The 22,423-nt window shown below is 39.8% G+C and overlaps 1 protein-coding gene across 1 annotated transcript in view; it reads right to left on the reverse strand.

Annotated features, from left to right (window-relative positions):
• LOC119743111 (papilin-like) overlaps window positions 1-22,423 on the reverse strand; it is a 74,763-nt gene that overhangs the window by 38,672 nt on the left and 13,668 nt on the right. Inside the window, exons 5-13 of the mRNA XM_038219465.1 lie at window positions 17,765-17,895; window positions 14,691-14,814; window positions 13,863-13,943; window positions 11,246-11,421; window positions 9,006-9,138; window positions 5,222-5,348; window positions 3,952-4,165; window positions 1,793-1,963; window positions 101-274 (exon numbers count right to left, since the gene is read on the reverse strand). Coding sequence (XP_038075393.1) covers window positions 101-274; window positions 1,793-1,963; window positions 3,952-4,165; window positions 5,222-5,348; window positions 9,006-9,138; window positions 11,246-11,421; window positions 13,863-13,943; window positions 14,691-14,814; window positions 17,765-17,895 — 1,331 coding nt within the window. The remainder of the gene's footprint in view (window positions 1-100; window positions 275-1,792; window positions 1,964-3,951; window positions 4,166-5,221; window positions 5,349-9,005; window positions 9,139-11,245; window positions 11,422-13,862; window positions 13,944-14,690; window positions 14,815-17,764; window positions 17,896-22,423) is intronic.

The raw sequence follows: 22,423 nt of genomic DNA on the forward strand, positions 1-22,423 counted from the left end.
GACCATATAAAAGTTCGAAAATTTATTAATACAAATAGTTTCGCATTTGGGGATCACAACTTTAACCAGGGATTAGATGACAAATTATCGATTGGTTTACCTCAGTCCAACGAGAGGCATGCCACAGCGGTAGGCAAGCCTGCCTGGATGAACAGCGCTGGGTGGTAGCCGGCCGCAGACCAGCATCACAGATATCCTCGTTGTACAAGGTACCGGAGGGTCCCATGCAGTGTACTTGCCTGGTCTGAATGCCTTCACCACACTGGTCAGAACACTAGTAAAAGAAGAAAAGTGGCGTCAATGCAATACCATGATAAATACACCATGAATGACAGAGAGAAGGATTTCACGGGATTGTGTATTGATAAGCACAGCAAGAACTATATACATATCTGTTGGTTTGAATGTTGGTCAATATTTTCTTCATCACTTAAACTATTTATCCCGTCATTGTAACTGTAGCATTTAGCAGAGCGTACATGTACATTTTAAGACTGAATTTCAATGATTGTTGGGTACATGTACGTTTTTAAGACTGAATTTCAATGATGTTGCAATTCAGTTGAAAGTGACATTTCAACTCTAACCACAGAAAAGTAACCCAACAGAACACAGCGTTACATTTTCATTCAGACAACTGGACTTATACATGTAAGAAGTTCACAGAAGATGAACCAAAGTCGCGCCGAAACATAGTTACAACCAAATACAATTCAGTTTCGAGAAGGCAGACTTAATGCATTTCTATTCCATTCGCCGGAGTGACATCTGATACAAAAATGCTGTGGTCAAGTCACTTCCAACGACAGCAACAGCCGCTCTTTTGGATGTCTTGCTCATGTAGTGGATAGTGGTTCATAATTGTTTCAACCGTTCAACTTAACTAAACTCTAAACTCGGTCAGAAACAGGTGTAACACTATATTGGTCTTCCAAAATCTCAAACTTATTGTTCCATGACCTTTCCTGCCCAACAATCCAACCTAAGTCCCGGAGGGCTCACACTGTCTAGGCCCTTACACCATGTTGTCGCCCCCTCCCCTCCCCGCCCCCAAAAGAAATTGAACCATCTTTAAAGGGAAAATACAACATTTGCAAACATCAAAAAATAAAACTACCAAATCATTTTGAAATACCTTGCTGGACTGTTAGTGAATGACAGTGTAAAGCATCCTGTAAAATCATGGCACCTGGTATACTGTCATTTTCAAGAAAAGTGGTATTTTTGTATCAATTTCCAACGCTGATCGGCCGATCAGCGTTGGAAAAAACTGGCTTTTTTTCAAATACTGGCCACAATTGACCATCGCACTTGTTTGCAATCGATTACAAACCTATGAACGGGCACGAGCCAGCTAGACTGGTTCCCTGACCTTACAATTCCCCAATGTATGTAAACTGCTCTGTTTCTTCTTATATGGAGTCAGGGAACCAGACTACAGGAAAATGATTGTTTTTCTTGGTTTTTATAGCGTTTTCGAACCCAAAACCTCAAAAAGGTCAGTGTAACTATATTTGCTATATATTTCCAACCCCCCAATTCCATCCATTTCTGAAAATTACAGCAAAAGCAAATGATGTATATTCCCTTTAAGCATCCTCTTTCAATTACTTATTGAACTCTGTCCGCTTTACCTCTTCAATAAAAAAATAGACACTTTCTTGTAACCAGCTCCTGTTGGTCCAGATAATCCTAGAATACTTTGATGACAGGTACATGTACAATTAAAAAAAAAAACACCTGGCCAGTTGAGACGTGATCAGATCAGAGACAAGATCCCGAGGGGACTTACATCAGACCACTGGGTCGCCAGCCACTGCACCTCCTCACATGGCCCCATGTGACACGCCTTCTGGCTGTCTGGTAGGGTTTCGATGGTACATTTGGTGTCGGCAAGGGCCTCCTCCCCAGAGCTGCAGGAGACTTGTCTGGTCTGGATACCGCGCCCGCAGGTGACTGAGCACTGTAGGGGGTTGGGGGGAGGGGTTGGGAGAGATTGAGGTTCAGTGGAGAGGAACACATGAGGGGTAGTGCAAACATTGACGTGCCAATTTCAGGAGGCCATTATGAAAGATGATACACATATTAAAGCAACCATACCTGAGGGTTTCAAAACCAAAAGTGCAACTCTAGATCTTTAACACTTGTTCATATGTGTGGTTCAACATGGGTAAGGTTTCGGAGGTTGCTCAATATGGTTTTCTGGAACAACTCAAAACAACTCTGATCCCATTTTTGATCAAACTTTTTGTTTTCCTTTTGAATGCAATATACATCAAAGTCAAGCTGCTTCTTTTCTCTACTTGCTTATTCCACTTTACGTATCATTTTTTCTCTCAACTAGTTCGTTCAAGCATCCACTATTTAGTTGCTTATAAATAAAAAATACATTCAGATTTCTGCATTTATGAACTTGTGTCTGGAAAATACACTATTCCCAAATAAATTTTGCCTTAAATAAGTGCACCGAAATTCCTGTGGGAGGGATCAGATTGGTACAAACATCCCAGATGGATCTAGAATTGACCTCAAAGGAACCGATAGGTGATGGACCAAATTAGCAGAACAGCTGTCAAACAGCTAGGTCCAGGCTTTTAAACAGATGGAAATTCGGTTTCGCCAAATTTAGGTTTTTATCAAAAGTTTGGTTTTGCTGTTCAACAAAACTTTTACAACTACTTGAGTCTGAGTGGTTAAAGATGCGTTTTCTCGTCCTACATGTAGTTTAGAGTTTCACTTCGAAAAACAGATACAAAAACAGATTTTTTTTCAACTGCTTCATTCCTAACAATATAAAAGTTATTCATTTTCGAATGAGAAATTGAGCGAAGGAGACATCCAGTTTTAGTTATTTAATTAGTTATTCACAAAATTTGAATTATTAGTTGACAGATAATAATTCGGCTCTCACACGGCAGGTTCAGTTTTCAACAAAATGAAAGTCTTTTTCAGAGGGTTGCAATTGCCCAAAATCCGAATAATGTAGTTTTTTGTGATATAACAAATCATACAAATTGAAAATTTGTTGAGTGAAAAAAAAATCCATTTTTGGAAGAGCACTAGGTACTGGGGTCATTTTTATGCTAAGCATGTAAAAACTGTTGCTTAGCGGTAACCGGTGACCAGCCTGAATGTCACCTACTGTTCACTGCTGGTAGCTGGTTCTCTGCTGATAATTGCTAAGTACATAAACTTGCTCAACAATATTTTTCTGCTTAGCAGCTCCGTGAACAGGGATGAGATTGTCAATTCTCAATTGTCATGAAATCTGACAATTGGATTAAAGGTCTGAAAGATGCACATCTTTCTATACTGATAATGTCTTTCTCTCAGATTCAAAAAGTCTGAAAAATCTAATGCCTGCATGAAATTGGGCCTTGTACTAATAAGAAGGTCACTGGTTCAAGTCCAACACAAGCAAGTTTGAGTATAGAGTGCTTTAATACAATTTATATGTCAAGTGAAGGGCAGAACCTAATGTAGCCTTGGTCAAGGCATTCGTCAATGGTGTTCGTTCGATGACCGATGGCCAGCCGATAACGGCTGTAAACATAAACACTAGCCGCGCGATATGCACTCGCTGTATGAAGCGCGAACAGCAACCTCACGTGGGTAGGCTACAATATGCAAATCAGTTGCTGCCAGCTGAACACTGAATATGGTCATGATGGCTTAATGTTTTCCTTTCTTTTGTCGCTGGATTTATATCCAGTTATATTTGGTCTACGGACTCTAAACTTGTTGGAGATTGTAGCCAAACGATCCAGTTAAAGAAAAACATAAAGTAAAGGGAACTGTTGTCCCAAAGGCATTCGGTCGGCAACAACTGATTTGCATATTGTAGCTTTTCCGTGTGAGGTCGCTGTTCACGCTTTGGACAGTGCATAGCACGCGGCTAGTGGTTATGTTAGTGGCCGGCTAATCAGTGTTTAATAATGGTGACCAACCAACCTGGGACCAGTTGCCTGTTGTCCAATCAGGGCACGGCGCCACTGTGCAGTGCTGCTGGAAGCTGGGCTTTTCTAGCAGGACGCCGTTCTCACAGAAGGAATCGTGGATAATCTCTGCCCGGTCACCATGCATGACCTGCTCACAGTAGACCAGTCGGGCCTGTTGACCTAGCCCGCATGAAGTAGAGCAAGGGCTCCACTCACCGGCGAACCAACTGCATATGGGAGGACAAATGTACGGACCGAAACCCTACGAGGTTAATTTTGTGTGTATTATTCCATACTGTGAGGAATTGGATTTTATCTGTTTTAACTGTTTTATTTTACAAGAAACTTCCCACTATTGGTTTTTACAAGAACTATATATATTTATTTACAAGAGCCTGAAGAACAGTAATGAGAACTGTATATGATACAGCACATTTTCAGGCTTGTACCAAGAACGAAGCTCCAACTCCCAAACCAAAAATTCCAAAAAGGTCTCTTTTTGGTCAGGACATTGTCAGCTTAAAAATGTTGCTTTGTGTAATTGAAATAATGCATTCACTTAAGTGTTCAAAAGACTTTGAAAGCACAGCTACGAGTTATAATATTCGTTACTGAAAGAATCCTTCTTTTCTTAGCTTTTTCTTTGTTCCTATTTTTACTAATTTTTTTTAGTTTTTTGGGTTTTTTGGGGGTTTGTTCAGAAGGTTGCGGATCATGTCCCACCAACCCTTCCCTCCACTGGGTGTGCCACTGACAATGGGCAATCATGATGAGATGCCCTCACCCAAAGAATGTCTAGCATTAGTGGGTGGTTTTCCATAACTGACTTAAGGTTGCTCTTCAACACATTCAATTTTTTTTCTCTTTATGAATTTTTCAATTTGTATGTTTTATTCCAACCAAAAATCTCCTTTTCCCCCTCTATTTTTGGACGTCTGCAACCCTTTGAAAACAATAAGCTTTGTGCTTTGGACACAAACAGATCCACTTTGCGAGCGGACTGGCTCCCTGTCCGTATGTTATCGATACTGATTGTGGGATGGGAGCCATCGTACCCCGCTCGAACGGAATTATTGTCTGACAGCAAATAATTTGGCATTTGTAAAGTGACAACTAAATAACTAAACACGGGCCGATTTTGTTTTGGTCGATATCTCATTCAAAAGTGACCAACTTTTGTATTGCTTGAAAGAAAGCAATTTAGAAAGAGAAGTTATATTTTTTTGAGATGAAACTCGAAAACGGTATGGGAAATGCAGCTTTAAACAACATTACTGACGTACCTTGGTGGGCAGGGCACCATGTTACAGGAGTGATTCACAGCCGGTTTCAAGGTGGGATCACACAGGTACTCTGGTACTTTGTCAAAGTCACGGGATCGCGCACACCATACATCTCTCAGCTGATGACCTTTTGGAATGGGCAAAAAAGTTCAAAATCTGAAGTGCTTTATCCTAATTTATAATGGAAATCAAATCAAAAAGAAAGCTGAATGAGAACAAAAGACACACGTACAAAGTAGTTATTAACAAAATACTTTACAAACCTTGTGAAAAAGCAAGGTTCCAAACATTCATATCTCAAAAAAGTAAAAATGTACTTACTGGTACATCATATCTAAAAAAAAAACAAGCCAACTAGGCCAGTTTTCAACCTCATTATTAATATTTGAAGAAAGAGAAAAACATCAATTCTTTTCAAGGTTTGAATGAACAGAATGACCTACAAAATTAGTTATGGTCTTTTCGCATTGAGCATTTCACAAAGTTTTGAACTAGTTAACAGACTATTTTTTTCCCTAGTGATTTTCCCCTCAAAACAACTTGACCTAGACATACTCATATGCATACCTCATTCATCAAGGCAATTACAACATGCCAAGGTAACAAATCCAGCCTTGATGTGATAAATACTTTCAAAATGACTTTCAAATCCGGGGTATCAACTGCAAGGTTTTGTAACAGTTACAAGTTGTTTATGCTTTCTCCAAGCATCAAGGCTCTTCTATATCATGAAATGACTCAGAGGGGAAAAAGGGCAGTTGGGGGCGAGAAATCCTTGTTGATGATGATCCCCATGTACCTACATGTCACTCTTCATACCCTTGTGAATAGAAAAATGTTGCATGAGCTTAATGTGTATGACTGCATTTTTTAAAAAGTTTCCCATACCGGTAGCAATCATTTTAGGTAAGCCTGCTGGAACACATTTTTGCCCGGGGGTGCTGGTTTGCTGGAACACATTTTTGCCAGGGGGTGATGGAACACATTTTTCCCAGCACCCCATCCAAAAAGTTGGGGGTGCTGCAGCCCCCCCCCCCCCTCCCGGGGGCTTGATATTAGGACAATAAACAATAACAAGATGTCATAAGAATATGATCTAAGCCTTACACAAGTTTACCCTTGCAAAACGGGTGCAATGAGGGTTATACTCTTCTGTGCCCACAAGCTAGACCCCTTGCACGGTGCGCCCTCGCTGAGGGCAAAACGGGTGCAATGAGGGTTATACTCTTCTGTACCCACAAGCTAGACACCTTGCACGGTGCGCCCTCGCTGAGGGCAAAACGTATGCAATGAGGGTTATACTCTTCTGTACCCACAAGCTAGACCCCTTGCACGGTGCGCCCTCGCTGAGGGCAAAACGGGTGCAATGAGGGTTATACTCTTCTGTACCCACAAGCTAGACCCCTTGCACGGTGCGCCCTCGCTGAGGGCAATTTTTGACATTTAAATTCAGTGATAATCAAACTACAATAGGAAAAAATGACCCATCCTCAATCTGACGTCAGATGCAAGGGTCTGTTTCTACACTCTTGCAAATTGTGTGCTGAGGACTCGTGTTGACGACAGCAACTCGCTGGATCTCAGTGCAGCCTTTGGTTGCCTCCAAGGGTTAACCTATTGTGACAAATTGTGCCAAACATTCTACCTGAGAGACTCTGGGAGAGGAGTTTTGCCTTCTAAAGCCCCGAAGGAGAAAAACAAATTCTGACTTCATCAATTGTCTGAATCCAAAGGAATGCCTTTCTTAAGGCCATGTTTTAACCCAGTCATGAACTCTCAGTTGAGTAATTCATAAACACAGGTGCACTTCCTAACACACGTTTCCTGCCAAGTGCAGAATGATTCATGTAATGATTAACCAATGTACGGATCCAGCTCGTACTTTGTATTTTATCCCCAAATCCTTCAAGGGCGACAAGCAAAGCCTTTGCTCGTCAAGGGCCATTACAGAAATATGTCAATTTGTTATCTGTGACTTCCGGAGGTGACTGTTTCCTATGTACAATATAGGAATTACCAAGAATGGTACCTTATGGGGGCATTCCCACAGGGTTGAAACAAAAGTTTCAAACTTTCCCGACCCCTAATTCCCCATTTTACCTTATCCTACCCCAACAAGTTTTAATATGTGTAATAATTGGACCACGAGCAATCGACGACTGTTAAATTTTGCCTCTAAATAGGGTTGTGACACTGAAATGCCTCCTTCATCTACCTCGTCTCCCTAAGGTATAACTTACGATGAACAGAATAATTTACAGGAATAGAGCTTTCAATAAAGATCAAAGCAATTTACATTATTATCACTGGGAGCACAAAACATTGCTTACACCCTCTCTGATCCATTAAAGGGAATATACAACATTTGCAAACATCGAAAAATAAAACTACCAAGTTTTTACGAAATACCTTACTAGGATGTTGGTAAATGACAGTCTAAAGCATCCTGTAAAATTATGGCACCTGGTGTAAAGTCATTTTCAAGAAAATGGTATTTTTGTATACCTTTCCAACGGTGGTCGGCCGACCACCGTTGGAAAAACCTAACTATTTTTCATCTTCTGCTCCAACTTTACACTTTTTTCAGACCAAATTTTGTTTGCTATTGGTAACATGTTCATGAACGGGTGCAGGCCAGCTAGACTGGTTCCCTTACCTTACAACTTTCCGGCATCTAATGAATTATTCCATATCATCTTTAGTGGAGTCAGGGAACCAGACTACTTGAACATTTTAGTTTTTCTTGGTTTTTCCAGCATTTTTGAACACAAACTTCAAACATGTCAGTGTAACAATATTTGATCTATTATACTAACCCCTCATATTGTTTATTACTGAAAATTACAGCAAATAAAAAGCCAATGATGTACATTCCCTTTAAACACAATGAACACCTACACTGAATTACCTCCCATGAATTAGAAACTCTCACAAGTAGCAAACAGATAATAAAAACTTAAGTGTTTGCACTCTTAAATGTAAATGAAAAATTGAGAGAACTAGTAAAAAATTGTTACATAAAGAGACAACATATCACTTGACACCTGTTTGATGGCAGTATACATGTAATCCCTGCCGTCATGTCATCAAGCCACTGGTGACAGACTGGGGGAAACTTTGAAGCCAATTTCTATATTGACTTAAATTACTCATTTCTGTCACTTGAAATTACGTAGCTAACAACTAGTGCCAAACGACAGATGAAAACATGACATGGATGACAGTCTTCCGGCTATTTTCACTGCAAGCACAGCCTCCCCCCACCCACCCACTTTACTTTCTTGAATGCCATCGTTGTTTTTGTGCCGTGCTCACAAGTTTTCAGATTAATAATAATAATAATACCGGCGTCTTATATAGCGCACATATCTACCTACAATTAGGTACTCAAGGTGCTGGTAATTTTGTTTATTTTTAAAGACAGGCGAATGAAGTTTATGAGAAATGTGACACCCATTATGTAGCACCTTTATAAGGGGTATGTATATATAAGTGCTGTGGCGCATATTGCAGCCACTGCTCGAAACTGAAGATTGATGTCTTGGGCACAATTTGATACAAATTGTGAAAGTTTTAAAGAAACCGTCCTTGCAAAATGTTAAATTTTGCAATGCTGGGTGGTGTAAAAGTTAACTTTTCCCATGACCTTTCACAGGAAAGTACTCATTTACCGACCACAGTCCTTGACAAAGCTTGGAAAAACAAACTTGGGGGCTTTCATAATGCATATGGAAATGCTTTGATCAATGCCACTAGCATTACACATGTGAGAAAAAAGACTTACCCCCTCCACACGTCCGCGTGCAAGGCGTGAAATCTCCAAACAGCCAGGAGTAGGTGTCGGGTTTGGCTCCTTCATTGTCCGACGGAACAGAGTAGTTATACGCGACTCCGTGGTTCCTCTCTTGTGTAACAAGCTACGACGTAAGAGTGGCAGTCAAAAAAGTGAGCCACAAAAGCTGTATCGATTTCTTACTTTCTTGGCTAAGGGACTATGGTTCACACTTCATGCAAATGCGCATCGCATCACAATACATAGGGGGTAAAATTCACAGTTGACACAAGTTTAACTTTTTCCAAATTCATAGCGTCAATTCTGGCATTGACGTCACAAAATCCCCTTAAGACGCACTTTCCACATTCAATTACCACACTTTCCAGCCCTAATTATATGCCCTCAGTTGTAAAAACGGAGAACATTTCAGTCGCAGGAAAAATTGGGTGACATTCTCACCATGAAACCAGAAAATGCTACAGGTTTTTGAACATTAAGTTAGAAATAAGCTGCATGTACTCCATCATTAGGCACACAGCGCTGGTTACAGCTGCTGCACAATTTTTTTCAAACTTGAAATAGTTAAATATTTGGTTTTTAAATAAGTTATTTCTTTTCTTTTTTTCTTTTCTTTATGATTTATGATGGCATATTTCTTACATGTATGTACACCTGTTATCTTTAAACTTCAGGCAGGGAAAACATATGTCAATGCTTAAATCATAAAAAAAAAACCTGACAGGATACTAGGCCTATGTCTAGGACTCAAAATCTTTCCCACTGTTACAATGTACTCTTCATACAAAAACCCAATACAAAAGTTCAACCAGTTGATCTTTGTTCCAGACAGGTTGATTTCATCTGGCTCTGATGATCTCGATGCCTGAGGATCACCTGCCGTGCTGTGACAAAAATCTCAATCTAGTTCACTGATAAGCTTGTTCGGGTCTTAAGAAGCATTCAGGGGTAGGTGATCCAGAGGCAATGATGTCAATGGGATATTACCGCCCCAGGGATCAATGGTAAATTAACTCACTGTTCCAGTTTCAGAAACAAGACTAAGACATTGAGAAACAACTATCAATTCATTGGCCATATGTTGGGGTCTCGATGCTTAAAACATCCGCCCGAAACCAAACAAGTACCCATATTTTTCAAGTACCCAATTCCATAGAGTTTGAATTCTCATTTGAATGTGCAGACGTGATCCAAATGTAATGACATGTACCCATGTTTCATGCTGGCTGGTATGGGCTCCATACACAAGTACCCCCTCAATGGCAAGAAAGGGAGAGTTGGGGAGACCACTGGGAGGGCCATTCGAACACCTTGCCGACAACAATGACACTCATGTGAAGATGCTATGGTTTGTGCACATTCAGAATGAAATTTGATGAGCTTACTTCGTGCTATAGACCATTATCATGTTGCGGCCATTTGGATTTTTCCCATTCAAATCAACGTAACCAAAGCGAGGCTTGAAGGAAAAATAGTCTGGTTCCTTTTTGCACAAAAACCGTTATCATTCAGTACTGTTATTGGATACTGGGAACATGACTGACATGGTGGCAGCATGATAAAGGTCAGTAGGCACGTACCAGTACCTGCATGTGTGACCCATCCATTGGGCTCTCACAAAAGTGGTTAAAAAGCGCCCTCTCTTGTTAGCGCATGGAACCCATAGGGTACATGTCAATTTGAAACGGAACAAGTTGGCAGCAAATTCTAAAATATTTTTAGGGAAATGATCAGTATCTCAGCAGCACTTTTAAATCACTTACATGTACACACAACTTTTGATTATCGTACACGATGTACATGTGTAAGTGCAGAGGAAGCTTTTTGGCCACAGGGAAGTTATCAATTGCCATAAATGAAAAATGTCCGGGTCTTGTCGTGGAGGACAAAACTGTTCCTTCCTGCAGGCAGAGGCTACCATGATACCGCAAGACTTCTAGGCTTCACCTTCTGAAAAGGTTAAGCCACTTCTTTTTGGAAAGTCATAAAAGAATATCATGCCATCTGAAAAACAGCAGCTACCATCAACAAAATCCCTCGAAGGTCTCAAAAAGACTACCATGAGCAAATTTTTTTTTTCACTTTATGAGCAATTAATCTATCGGCATCATGACTTTTCCCCACAATGAATGAATTCGAAATAAAACAACTAAATGCTAGTGGATTGAATGATCAATCATAAGACTCATAAAATGCACCCCCAAAACCCCACAAAAACCATGAATACCAACCACAACAAACAACGGCTCTGTAATTGGGCCCAGGGCGTGCAGGACCTCTGCACCGTAAAAAGGGGCGCCAAATTTCCTCTCATAGTAAATCACCGTATCTGCCACATCAAACGGTTGGGGAAAGTCAATGCTGAAGTTGCCATTGATGTAGTACTGTCCATCGGCATTGCGCAGAGCTGGAAAGACATTTGCAAATTTGCTTCTTATCAGTGAATGAAATTACCATCTGTTCATATAACTACCAGGTCATTAGGAGCTTTTTTCCCCCCTTAATATCCAAGCTGTTGGCAATTTCAGTTTCAATTCTGTCCTCTGCTCACAATTAGACAAACAGAACTGTTTGTCCTTGTAAAAGGTCATGGTAAATATATTAAAACTCGAGAGGAAATGCTCTTGAACATCAAACAATCTGCAGTACTAAGAATAGTCTTTAATTATAAGGCCCCTTAAGCTCTCATTTTGTTGTTGTTGTTGTTGCAAAATACAGTTTTATGTAGCTACCATGTGTCTATCTCCAGCAAATGACTTCATCAGACTTATTTCTATACTTGTCTTTTTCTTTAGAAAATAGAAGTAAAAACACCAGCAGTTTTGGCATGTATGGTCACATAACTATATTGAGAAAAGAAGGCAATTTTAATGTATCATTCTTCTACAAACTTATAGGCCTATGGCATGCATGCATCATACGCAGTACGTTGATCATAACAAACAGAAACATTTAGTCAACTCAAAATCTTTTACTTCTTCATTCTACATCTATATACTCTAAAACTCTAACCCTACAAATCTGCTGAACCAATTAACATTTGAGTTTTGTTGTTAAGGTGGATCAGGGTATTTTTTGTTTTATTTTTTTAGAAAACGCACTCACACACAAACAGAAGTGTATAAACATTAACTCTCAAAATTACAAAATGCTTTGACTGATTGAACTATGACTTTGCGAAGTCAGTCATGGCATTTTCAAAATCAGAACAAGGGTTTGGAATCATCAACCCCAACCCCCCTCCCTAAAGCTGGCCCCCCCAAAATTGCTCTTTTTGGGTTACACCACACAATGTACCACTTTCTCTTGCAGTGAGCTCACTCAAGGTCAGACAATGACGGCAAGCCCCTGGATTCCTTGCTTAAAGGCTGACATTCCATCCCACATAACAGGTGGCAAGGTAATCACCAAATTATATGTCAAGTTCAAGCTGGCGGGGAAAGTTCCTACTTTCAATAGAGTAACTCTAGATCTTAGTCGTGCATTAATCATTAGTCAGAGAAAGAAAACTGACTGACCATCGACAGAAATCACAGGGTCACTGGCTCTTAACACAATTTCTTAATCCGTAGCTTAGCATGTAGCCTATAATATGCAGAGGTCATTCAGTGTTTTTAGATGGAAAAAAGATACCCCTCAATTACTGCTTATTACTGATGAAGTCACAGAAAAAGTTGAAAATTCTAGTTTGTTCTGCAGTAAATTCTCTAGCCTCTATCCCTTTCGATGAGTAGTCAGTACAATGCAAGGATTTTTAATAAAAAACGGACCCGTTTTACATTTTTCCCAAAAATACTTCTCCATTTCTACTGTAAATAGGAAGGTGTCTAAACCCATTGTAACGTCATAGAGTTATCCTAATCACAAAGTATAGCACAGTCAAAATGCAAAAAAACCCCACAATACCACCGACTCTTAACAGATAGATGCAAGACTGGTCATGCTGCATTGTGGGATAGTTTGCGCTCATTCGTAGTGCAAATTATAACACCTCACCCACAGATTCTGTGTCTTGATTGGCCGAGAGCGAGTCACATGTTACTTTCTATTTTTGCTATCTTTCTGTGCACGGCCAAAAGTACTATGCGCATAGCAACCAAAGTACTATACCATTAGCAACCAAAGTACTATTTCCACGGCGCGGTATTTGTGTGCAAATGCATGCTGGGGTGCGCGTTGCGCATTGTGCATAGCGCGTATTATTCCAAAGAGAGCGCGCCGCAGACTTGGGTTCAAACATTTTGTGAAGGGTTAGGTTTTAAGAGAGAAATACATTTTCCACCAATTTTGTATTGAAATTGAAGTTTATTTCAACTGTGTTCAGATTTAAATAATGTAAAATATTAAAATCAAGCAGAATCTGTGGGTGAAGTGTTATAAAACAAATATTGAATGCTTTATCTCGTGGTGAAGTAAAACTAGCCTCCCTCGGTGATCCATGGACCATTCTATTTGCCCTCGGCTTCGCCTCGGGAAAATAGAATGTCCATGGATAACCTCGGGAGGCTAGTTTTACTACACCACTCGAAGCATTCGATATTTGTAAACTGTCCAAGGATGGAACCAAACTATACCAAAATATACCTTCACTATATTGACCTATTATCTATCTGTGAAAGGGTATTGGCAAATTGGGCGGACAAAATTAGGAGTCATTCTTGAGGTAGAACCAGGCTTGCGCTCAGGTAGTACGCACCCACTCCGGGCTCCTTCCACCAAGGGGTTACGAGAATGTAAGCGCCTTATGTTTAAGAAAAACATGGCTTCTAAGTTTGTTTGCCAAATTAGTCGATATGAGGACCAAGGGTTTGTCAGACCCCCAGCGTAGGATTCATCCATGGAGCTTACCCAAGAAGTTATTGGACGGTTTGACCTCACTGATATGAATATTCACAGCACCAGCTGGTAGCACAAGGATATCATTGTAACCTGGGATAAAAAAAGAAGTCAATGCAATTAATTGTACACTTGACAAAAATATGCAAATGTAATTATGCAACGCAGTATGTTCATGTACTTAAACCACATCTTAAAACAATCTGCGTACAGTGAGCTTATATATGGCTCAATAAATGGGGTCTGTTAGGGACATCGACCAGTGATGTTTCACAGCACTGATATGCTGAGACGTCATTCAGTTTTCTTTCTGTTAGCAATTCAGACAATTGATTCCATGAGATAAAAAAAATTCTTGAAGTAGGTAATCAAATGTATTAACCTCCAGAATTTTCGGACTATTCTGCGGAGACCATTTTTAGACTTGAGTGGCGTGTGACTAAAAAATGGGACTGGTGTTCAAATTAAGCTCAATTTAAATTTTCCAAAACAACAACAAAATTCCCGTTGCAGTATTTGCAGTACAACATACTGCAAACCTCGTGACATTGCTCAGACACTGTTAGTTTATCAGGGAATGATGGAGTCTATTCCTAAAGTTACCCATTTTAAAGTGAAAGGTTTGGTCCAGGAAAATCCTCAATTTCAAATATAATTTGCAAATTATTCAAAACTGCAAACTATAACTATTGCTTTCTTCCAGGGTTTACTTACCCCCCCCTCCCCCCCCCCCCCCCGGTCCCCCCATGGTTTTGTGACGGATATAAAACCACTAACAAAAGGTTTATGTCCTTTTATAAGATGGGACAATCTCCATTATTGTATTTGTTGAGAACGCACCGAATGGCAACTTCTTCCGGTTGAAGACCCCAGTGATTGTCTTGCAGGAGGAACCATTTCCATTGCACTCTCGGCACACGTCTTCCTGGGCATCAGAACCCAACATGTTGTCACATCCTACTCTCTGGAAACATCAAAAACCAAGCAAAATAAAACCGTAAAGAATAGTGGATGAACAAAGGAATTATATGCCTGTGTCCATGTCACACTCCAGTTGAATCATGGGTCGAATACTCTCTAAATGTGGAAGAGTAAAAAATCACTCGTAGCTAAAACTTAAAAGAGTTGTCCGCCATATGTCTCTTTAAAGGAGTGGAAGTTTCACTCTTTTAGAGTGAAGCTGTCATCTTTTGGAGTGGTTTTTTCACTCTTTTACATTCAGAGAGTACATGTAGCTTAACTTGAACTGAACTTGCGAGTAGACTTGTGATTGGCTTGCGATAGAGAGGACTTCTCTACTGTATTGGACGAAGGGGCACAGGCAATACAACCTAGGGATGAGCAGGTAAATGTGCAACCTCACTCAATTCTCATCACAGTTTAACAGGATACATATATGGGTTTCATGGTTTCGGACAAGCACCTCTATCTAGCGAACATAAACCAAAACAAAAAAGGGAGAGTGCAAATATACGGTAAAAATATTATAAAATCATGAATAAAGAGCTAGGCATGTACAAAGGTTATGTGTATTTTTGTGCTGGGTGTGTTTGGAATTAAAAGCAAATGTATGATAAATCTAAACAGGTTTTCATAATCTACCTGATTTTCTGGCAATAAAACCCCTACATCCTCTCATAAAAATTTGATAAGGGGAATATAATCCTTTCCTTGTTCCACTTCAACCTGCACCTGCACCCTAGACCCCCCCCCCCCAACCCCCACCCTCATAGTGAGCTTTTGGGGAACTTTTTTTTGTAACTTGTGGTAGGCAATTGAAACTCCAATAACATGACCTTTGGCCAAATAAGTCTTGCTTGTGGTTTAATTGCTACCTCCCCCCAAAACCAGGAGCAAATATGTTTTGATTGATCATATCAAGTGTTATCAGAACACCAACTTTTGTCTCATTAAATTTTTTTTCCTCCAAACAAAAACAGTATCTTCCAAAACTAAACCCGCATGCCAGTGAGGTGAGTAATGGTTTTAGTGTGGTCAGGTTGGACGATATGGTTCAAGAGGTTACTGTAAGCCCACACAGATGCAAACACATCAGAGGGTGGTTTTGAAAGATCTGGGGCCAACTGAGGAGATAATGCCCACCCCCTCATCTGAATCAATTTGCACTGCACCGAGGAGCTTAGAAATAATAGAACAAGCAACAGTCAATCATTTTTATCGGCCGTTTATACTCCCTGCCCACTCTCAAACTGATTTATTTTGGGACTCTCTTGAAAACACTGAGCAAACAGATCTTCTTTACATCCGAAAGAGCAAATCCATTATCCAATGATATTTGTTTATGTGATGTACTGTTAAGAGTGGCGTGTGGCATATTGGACAAGAGCCCAAAATTACTGCATTTTTCTGCAACACTGCCGTACTGTGTGCAAACCAGTTTCATAATGCAGACCAGATTTCAAACATTTCATAAAGGAGAACGTCGCTAAACTGAACACCGCTATACCGAACATTCGGCTATACCGAACATCGTCCTTGGCTCTTGATTTTTGTGTACAAAATGTACCGAGTATTAATGTTGAAAAATGTCAATAGAAGAGCAAAAAGTGGCTATTATTTCCCCAAAGGAATAGAAGGGGAAAGCCACCCATTGCTGTAGGTACCGGTAGTAAGCTCACAATCTGTGTAATTACAGTATTCAATAGTCGGCACGTGTTCAAAGTCATCTTTCAGTAACTAGAAGTACCAGGGCGTGCAGGGTGAAGTTCTGAGGGCGCTATTTATTGAAAAATGAGTACTGGAGCACCAACAGCTTAAAATCGTTATACCGAACGATCGCTTTTACCAACAATTTCTGTGGATCCCGTGATGTTCGTTATAGTGGCGTTCCACTGTAGTGGTTTTAATTTTGTGGTGTTGCTAACTTTGCAGTGCTGCTAACATTTTTGGCAACCATTTCCTGGAGGGAGACCGTGAAGTCATAAACATTTGGAAAAATTTGCATCATAAGTTGATCAAACATTAGAAATCTCCACAGATCCCCAAAAATTAGCTCAGTCACATTGCTAGGACCATAGAGAAAGGATGCCAGTACTTGGCATGACCATATGTCTTATATCCTTGAGCAAGACATTAAACTCTCCCCTGCCACCTCACCAGCAAGGAGAACAAACAAATACCAGCATGACTGAGCTGGGAGGACATCTTTATCAAGGGCAGTAAACAAATTATGCGGTCATTTAATGCCAAGGTTACAAGTCACCTTGCTTCCTTTCAAGGCAAAACCCTTCAATGCCACAGCTCATGGAACAAAAGACAACTTGGTGGCTTTCATTTTATTGAAGAGACTTTAGAAAAACCTAGTTATGAGAAACCTAAAAGCCAGGGGTATAACAGTGTATCAATCCAGGCGGTGCCCTATTCAGAACTAAGGTCTATTTTAGAATTCTAGAAAACGATTAAATTTCGACACCAGACACTTCTGGGCCAACTTTAAATTGAGATACAACCAAAATTCAATGTGTGAGGTGTTATTTTTTAATCCAAATTTATGATCCGAAATGTTTACGTAATGTCATGTTTTCGGACCATACTTTTGCCTGAAGTCTTTGGATGGTTTGAAAAGGTGCATCAGTTCAATAATTGCATACCCAAAAGTTTTACAGGCGTATTCTTTTTTTTCTTTCTTTTACCTTTGTGAAATCAAAAACTTTAACTGGACATAATTCTGTCAAAGAAAGTCTGCAGTCAGCAAGGTCTATGTTTTAACCATATTTAAACAAAATTTCCACGTTTTGACCATGCTTTCACGAACAGGCTGTTTTTGTCAGGGTTACTTCATGACCTTTTTGTTTCGTAGTGTTCATTTCCAACACGTTTTCATATTTCAGAGATTTGCCATTTTTTCCCACGTAAAGCGCCCAACATCCCATATGATTCAAGACAACACATACCATACAATCACCATTCACGCACACGTCCAGCTTATCTGCTTCGCACCTCGTTCCATCAATGACTTTCTCCGCAAGCCGATAGTAGAAGTTCTTGCCTTTCGGCATGCAGTTGAGCTCGCACTTGTTGTCAGCTGTGGTAATGTACAGAAAAAAAATCAAAACTTTAAAACCAGTGAGCAAGCTAGCCCTTGCAAGACCATTCAGTTCATGTGTCCCTTCAGAGAGAGTTGTTTTAAGAGAGAGACTTATTTCTAAAGAAACCAACTTGCAAGAAAAGTAAGATATGAGGCTGTGCATGGTGGAGATACTAATGAAAGAAAGGTTTGCGGAAAGCCAGAAACATCACGTGGGAATAATTTCTCAAGCTAAGAGAATGGTTCTGAAAAGAACCAGAGGTATAAACACAACGTTCCGGTCAGTATGCTTTGACCGTCTTCAGGAGAACTCGCAAGAAAGCTTTATCCCTGCACTAAACACATTCCTGTCTGCAGTAATATAAAGAATAGCATTTTTTTGGCCGAAAACGAAGAAAATTCTGCAGAAAGTGCCTTAACTTGAACTAGTTCACAACTTAATAAGTGCTGAAAATAACCTGTATTTCATTGATGTATTTACAAGCCTGTTACACCTGTTACACCATATATAATTATTTCTGGATGCCTTTTTGAAATAGAGAAATCTTTATACATTATCTTTATCCATCTAAATACCATTTTCAATTCTGTCCAGATTTTGCCAAGCTACATGTATGTGAAGCTGGGCACTGTGCATGTATATTGTAAGTTGTCACTCCGATCCATCTTGACATCTGGAATTTCTTTGGCTTGCAAATGGCCGTGAAATTAGATTTATTACCCTTAATGACTTGCCGAGGGAACCAACTCAACCCCCCCCCCCCCCCCAGTAGAGGGGTGTGTCCTCACATGAACTTGGAAACAATTTTGACAAACTTGTTCAGCAATTTCCAGTAATTTTTTTTTTGCCCGAGACCAGTGATATATGACTGACAAGCGGTATGCATGAAATTCCCGGGCCTTTGGGCCCTGATTAGAATTATGGATTTTATGGGTTACTAATTCATCAGATTTGTCCATAGTCTGGAGGATTTGTTCAGAATGTCTGGTTCATATTGCTGTAAGGTTGGGCTGGTGTCACGTGAGTTTTTATATTGGGGAGGGGGGGAGGCTGTGGGAATCACTTCGGAAAATTTCAATGGATTTAGAAAAAAAGTCTTTCTTCGTTTTTATGAATTCTTTGAAGTGAGGTGAGTTTCATGAAGGTCATACAGAAACATATTTGAATGTTGGTGAACAGTGGGCTATACATCAAAAGAAAAACAAATACCCCAGACGAAATACAACCAAAGAAGCTAATGTTCCAACAGAAACACAAATATTGACCCAGCTCATTGCATTTCACTTGTTTCTCAACTGGTGGGAAAATAGCAAAGATGTCATTGGCCCAGGGCAGGGGACAGGACAGACAATGGCAGCAGACAAGCATGCAGGGGTCCAATCAAAAGAGGATGTCTGGCTGAATGCTAGTCTCCCCCAAAACAAGGAACTTGTGGTTTCTTTTGTTCCCCTGTAAAACCTCATACATCATGCAGGACTCTTCCCTTTGATCCGCTGGTGCGTTTTATGACCAGGCTTGTGATAAAATAAAACAACAATACAACACAAGAAAGAATTTCCCATCTCGGACACAGGAAGTTTGGATTACGGTCTGATCAATGCGAACTATACATGTGTACAGTCCGGTATAATTGGGGAGTAGAGTCGGTATTGTGTGTTATTGATCATGACTAAAGTCACTTATTGTAGGGGGTTTCCTTTGCTTTATAACCATCCTTTCAGATTATATCACATTGATCTTAATACGGACCTCCCCTGGTACCGAGTGATGGGTGAGTCATGGATTATCTGGGCATTGACATCATACATTTTTACCGGTACCAGTATCTTTATCTTTAGTGAGCTCTCAAGAAACAAAATTTTTGTACTGGAACAGATATGTACATTTAAGTCAGGTTGGCGTAGCGGTACTTTCCTCGCCTTCCGCCGCTGTGGCCTGGGTTCGAATCTCACCTGGGCCAATATGTGGATTGGGTTTTCAGTCCCTGCCTGATTCCATGTGTTTTCCTTAGCTAAAATATTATTCTGGGGTTTTCCTCAACCTATAAAACTGTTATTTCTTCTCACTGTCTGTTCTCTACATGTTACTTCAGGCTTGGGAGATACAGCACCAAGGGCGCTTTTGAGGAATCCTTGGCTTTATTACCAGAAATGATTTTTAAAAAATAATTATAGTAATACTAATAATCGTTTTTAATTAATTAATAAGCAATGTAACAAATCTGTTTCCTCATGCTCCCACGACACGCAAACCCACCCCTGTCCTCAAAATGATCGGGCAATGGGATTGCCTATATCCCCACACCCACAATCTGAAAATCGGACTAAAGGATCGTCTATCGATCCTTAAGCCCACACCCCGCACTGCACCAAGACCCATCTCCACTCCCCAGAGTCTATCACCCAGCACACCGGTCCCGACCCTTGCCCCCTGAACTGAATAAGCCAAGGTACTCTCCTTAGGCATGAACTCTGTACCACAATTCCCCTAATCATCATGCCACATTTCAAAAAAAAAAGATTTTATAATACTACCTCACAACTTACATGTACACCGATGCCAAACCGGAAAAACAAAATCGTTGAACTTTGTTTGTGCAGTGAGTCATCACATAATTTCTTTAACAGTCCAAATTTTTTGTTTCTATTTTTGCAAAGTCACAGTCAACTTGAGCGACTTCCATGCATCTTCAAGAGGTGATTTGTACAAGGAAATTGAAATGATTTCAGGTTCCTGCCGGGCGACCGGACTAACCAATTGCAGAGCCGCTACTACATCCTTGATGAAGGACTAGGGATCAGGTTCAAGACTTAAGTGGTGGAATGAAATGTATAAGAAAAAAGTCCAAATGAATACAAGTTGAATACCTTTTGCAACGAGATAGAGCCCATCACTATCACCACAAACAAATATTATACAGTAATCACACGGGAAATGTATCTAGGTAAAATTAAAACTTTTTTCAGCGTTTATAATAGTTTCAACTAAAATACAATTGCCTGTAATGAAATTGTGTCCTTTGTCTAGGAAATATTCATCACTTCTTTGTTGTTTGATCATTTATTTAAGTTTTTGTATCGGTTTGGTTTTTGCTTTTATTCATTATTTATTAAATTAATGTTTAGTTTTGCCTCGTTGTTACTGTGTCTTCTTAGGGCGTGGCCTATTTTTTCGAAATAATTTTAATCTGGGAAGATTAATCGAAGGTAAGAAGCAATACTTTTTTAAAAGATGAAAAAAAAACCCATGTGCCCAAATCCTCTATTCAAAGCTGCAATAATAAGCTAACATCTGGGAACCTCATAAAACACAACCAATCAATAATTTTTATTAAGCCTAAACTTTACTGTTTGTACAAGTTTGCCATCGTCTCTGTCAAGAGTTCTTAAACATGTGATAAATTCCTGAGCAAACCTTAGCAGGATGGACATAAATCAAAGTGAAAATTGTTACCCGCTATTGGAATATGCATTAAGACACTGGTCCCTCTATATTTATAAAATACTGTCAGTCAAATCAATTTCGGATTAGAATAGGTGGACGGGGAAGCTCTGGACAAATAAACAGTAAACAGCTTATGGGATTTAGCTGAAAAAAAATAACCCTGACATTCCAAAGTCGTGATTGACATTCTGTCAGTCAAGTTAGAATGACTCAATAAGTGTTGTATTTCTTGGTACATGCATGGCACGAGATTTAATCTGATACTTGTGGTTTGAAAAAAATATATATGGATTTTCAGGTTTATTATCTTTACCACGGTAGTGATTTACAATGTTAAACAGATCAAATGGTTTGGACTTGGCTTTAGTTCACTTTATGTTTTCTTGAACTATAATATCCAATGGAATTTTTATTCATTCTGGCAGGTACCTCAAGGGCACAACCTCAGTTTTTCTCCTTTTTTTTGGGGGGGGGGGCGATTTATGTATTACTTGAAATTGCAGCCAAACACTTACCACATGTACATGTATGAGTAACTACTGCTCTACTTTCTAAAACTAAGAAATCATCAAAGAGTTTTTAAATTAAAAAATATTTCTAAATATGATCAACATGTGAACATGTTTGTAGCCATGCATGCAACTGCAAGTTCAGGGGAAAAAAAAAGGAAAACCACACCAGACTTTGTACAGAATTTTTCAATTTGTAATGGCATTCACTAGAAGTGAAAAACAAGGAAATCAGCGGATCCGAGGAAAAGATGCATGCCTGAATATTGCTTCATGTAGCAATATGACTGTATATGGTGAAACTGTGGGGCCCCCCCCCCCCATTTTTTTTTAATTACATATATTTGTCTATTCATTTTCCCTTTTTCGGGGGGGGGGGGGGGGAGGGGGGAACTGAAGTTACAGCATAATGTGTATGCACTCCACTTGAAGAGTATGTTTTGAGCCCTAACAATTCTGCTGACAACAATGGTGATTTCAGGGCAATTTTTCTCACTGGGTCCCCCATTGACGGGAAATAACACTTGATTCAATTTCTGGGGTGAAGTGGAAGAGTGGTGATTGCTAAATA

The sequence above is a fragment of the Patiria miniata genome, unplaced genomic scaffold (genome assembly GCF_015706575.1).
Source record: "Patiria miniata isolate m_02_andy unplaced genomic scaffold, ASM1570657v1 HiC_scaffold_6, whole genome shotgun sequence".
Lineage (NCBI taxonomy): Eukaryota > Metazoa > Echinodermata > Asteroidea > Valvatida > Asterinidae > Patiria > Patiria miniata.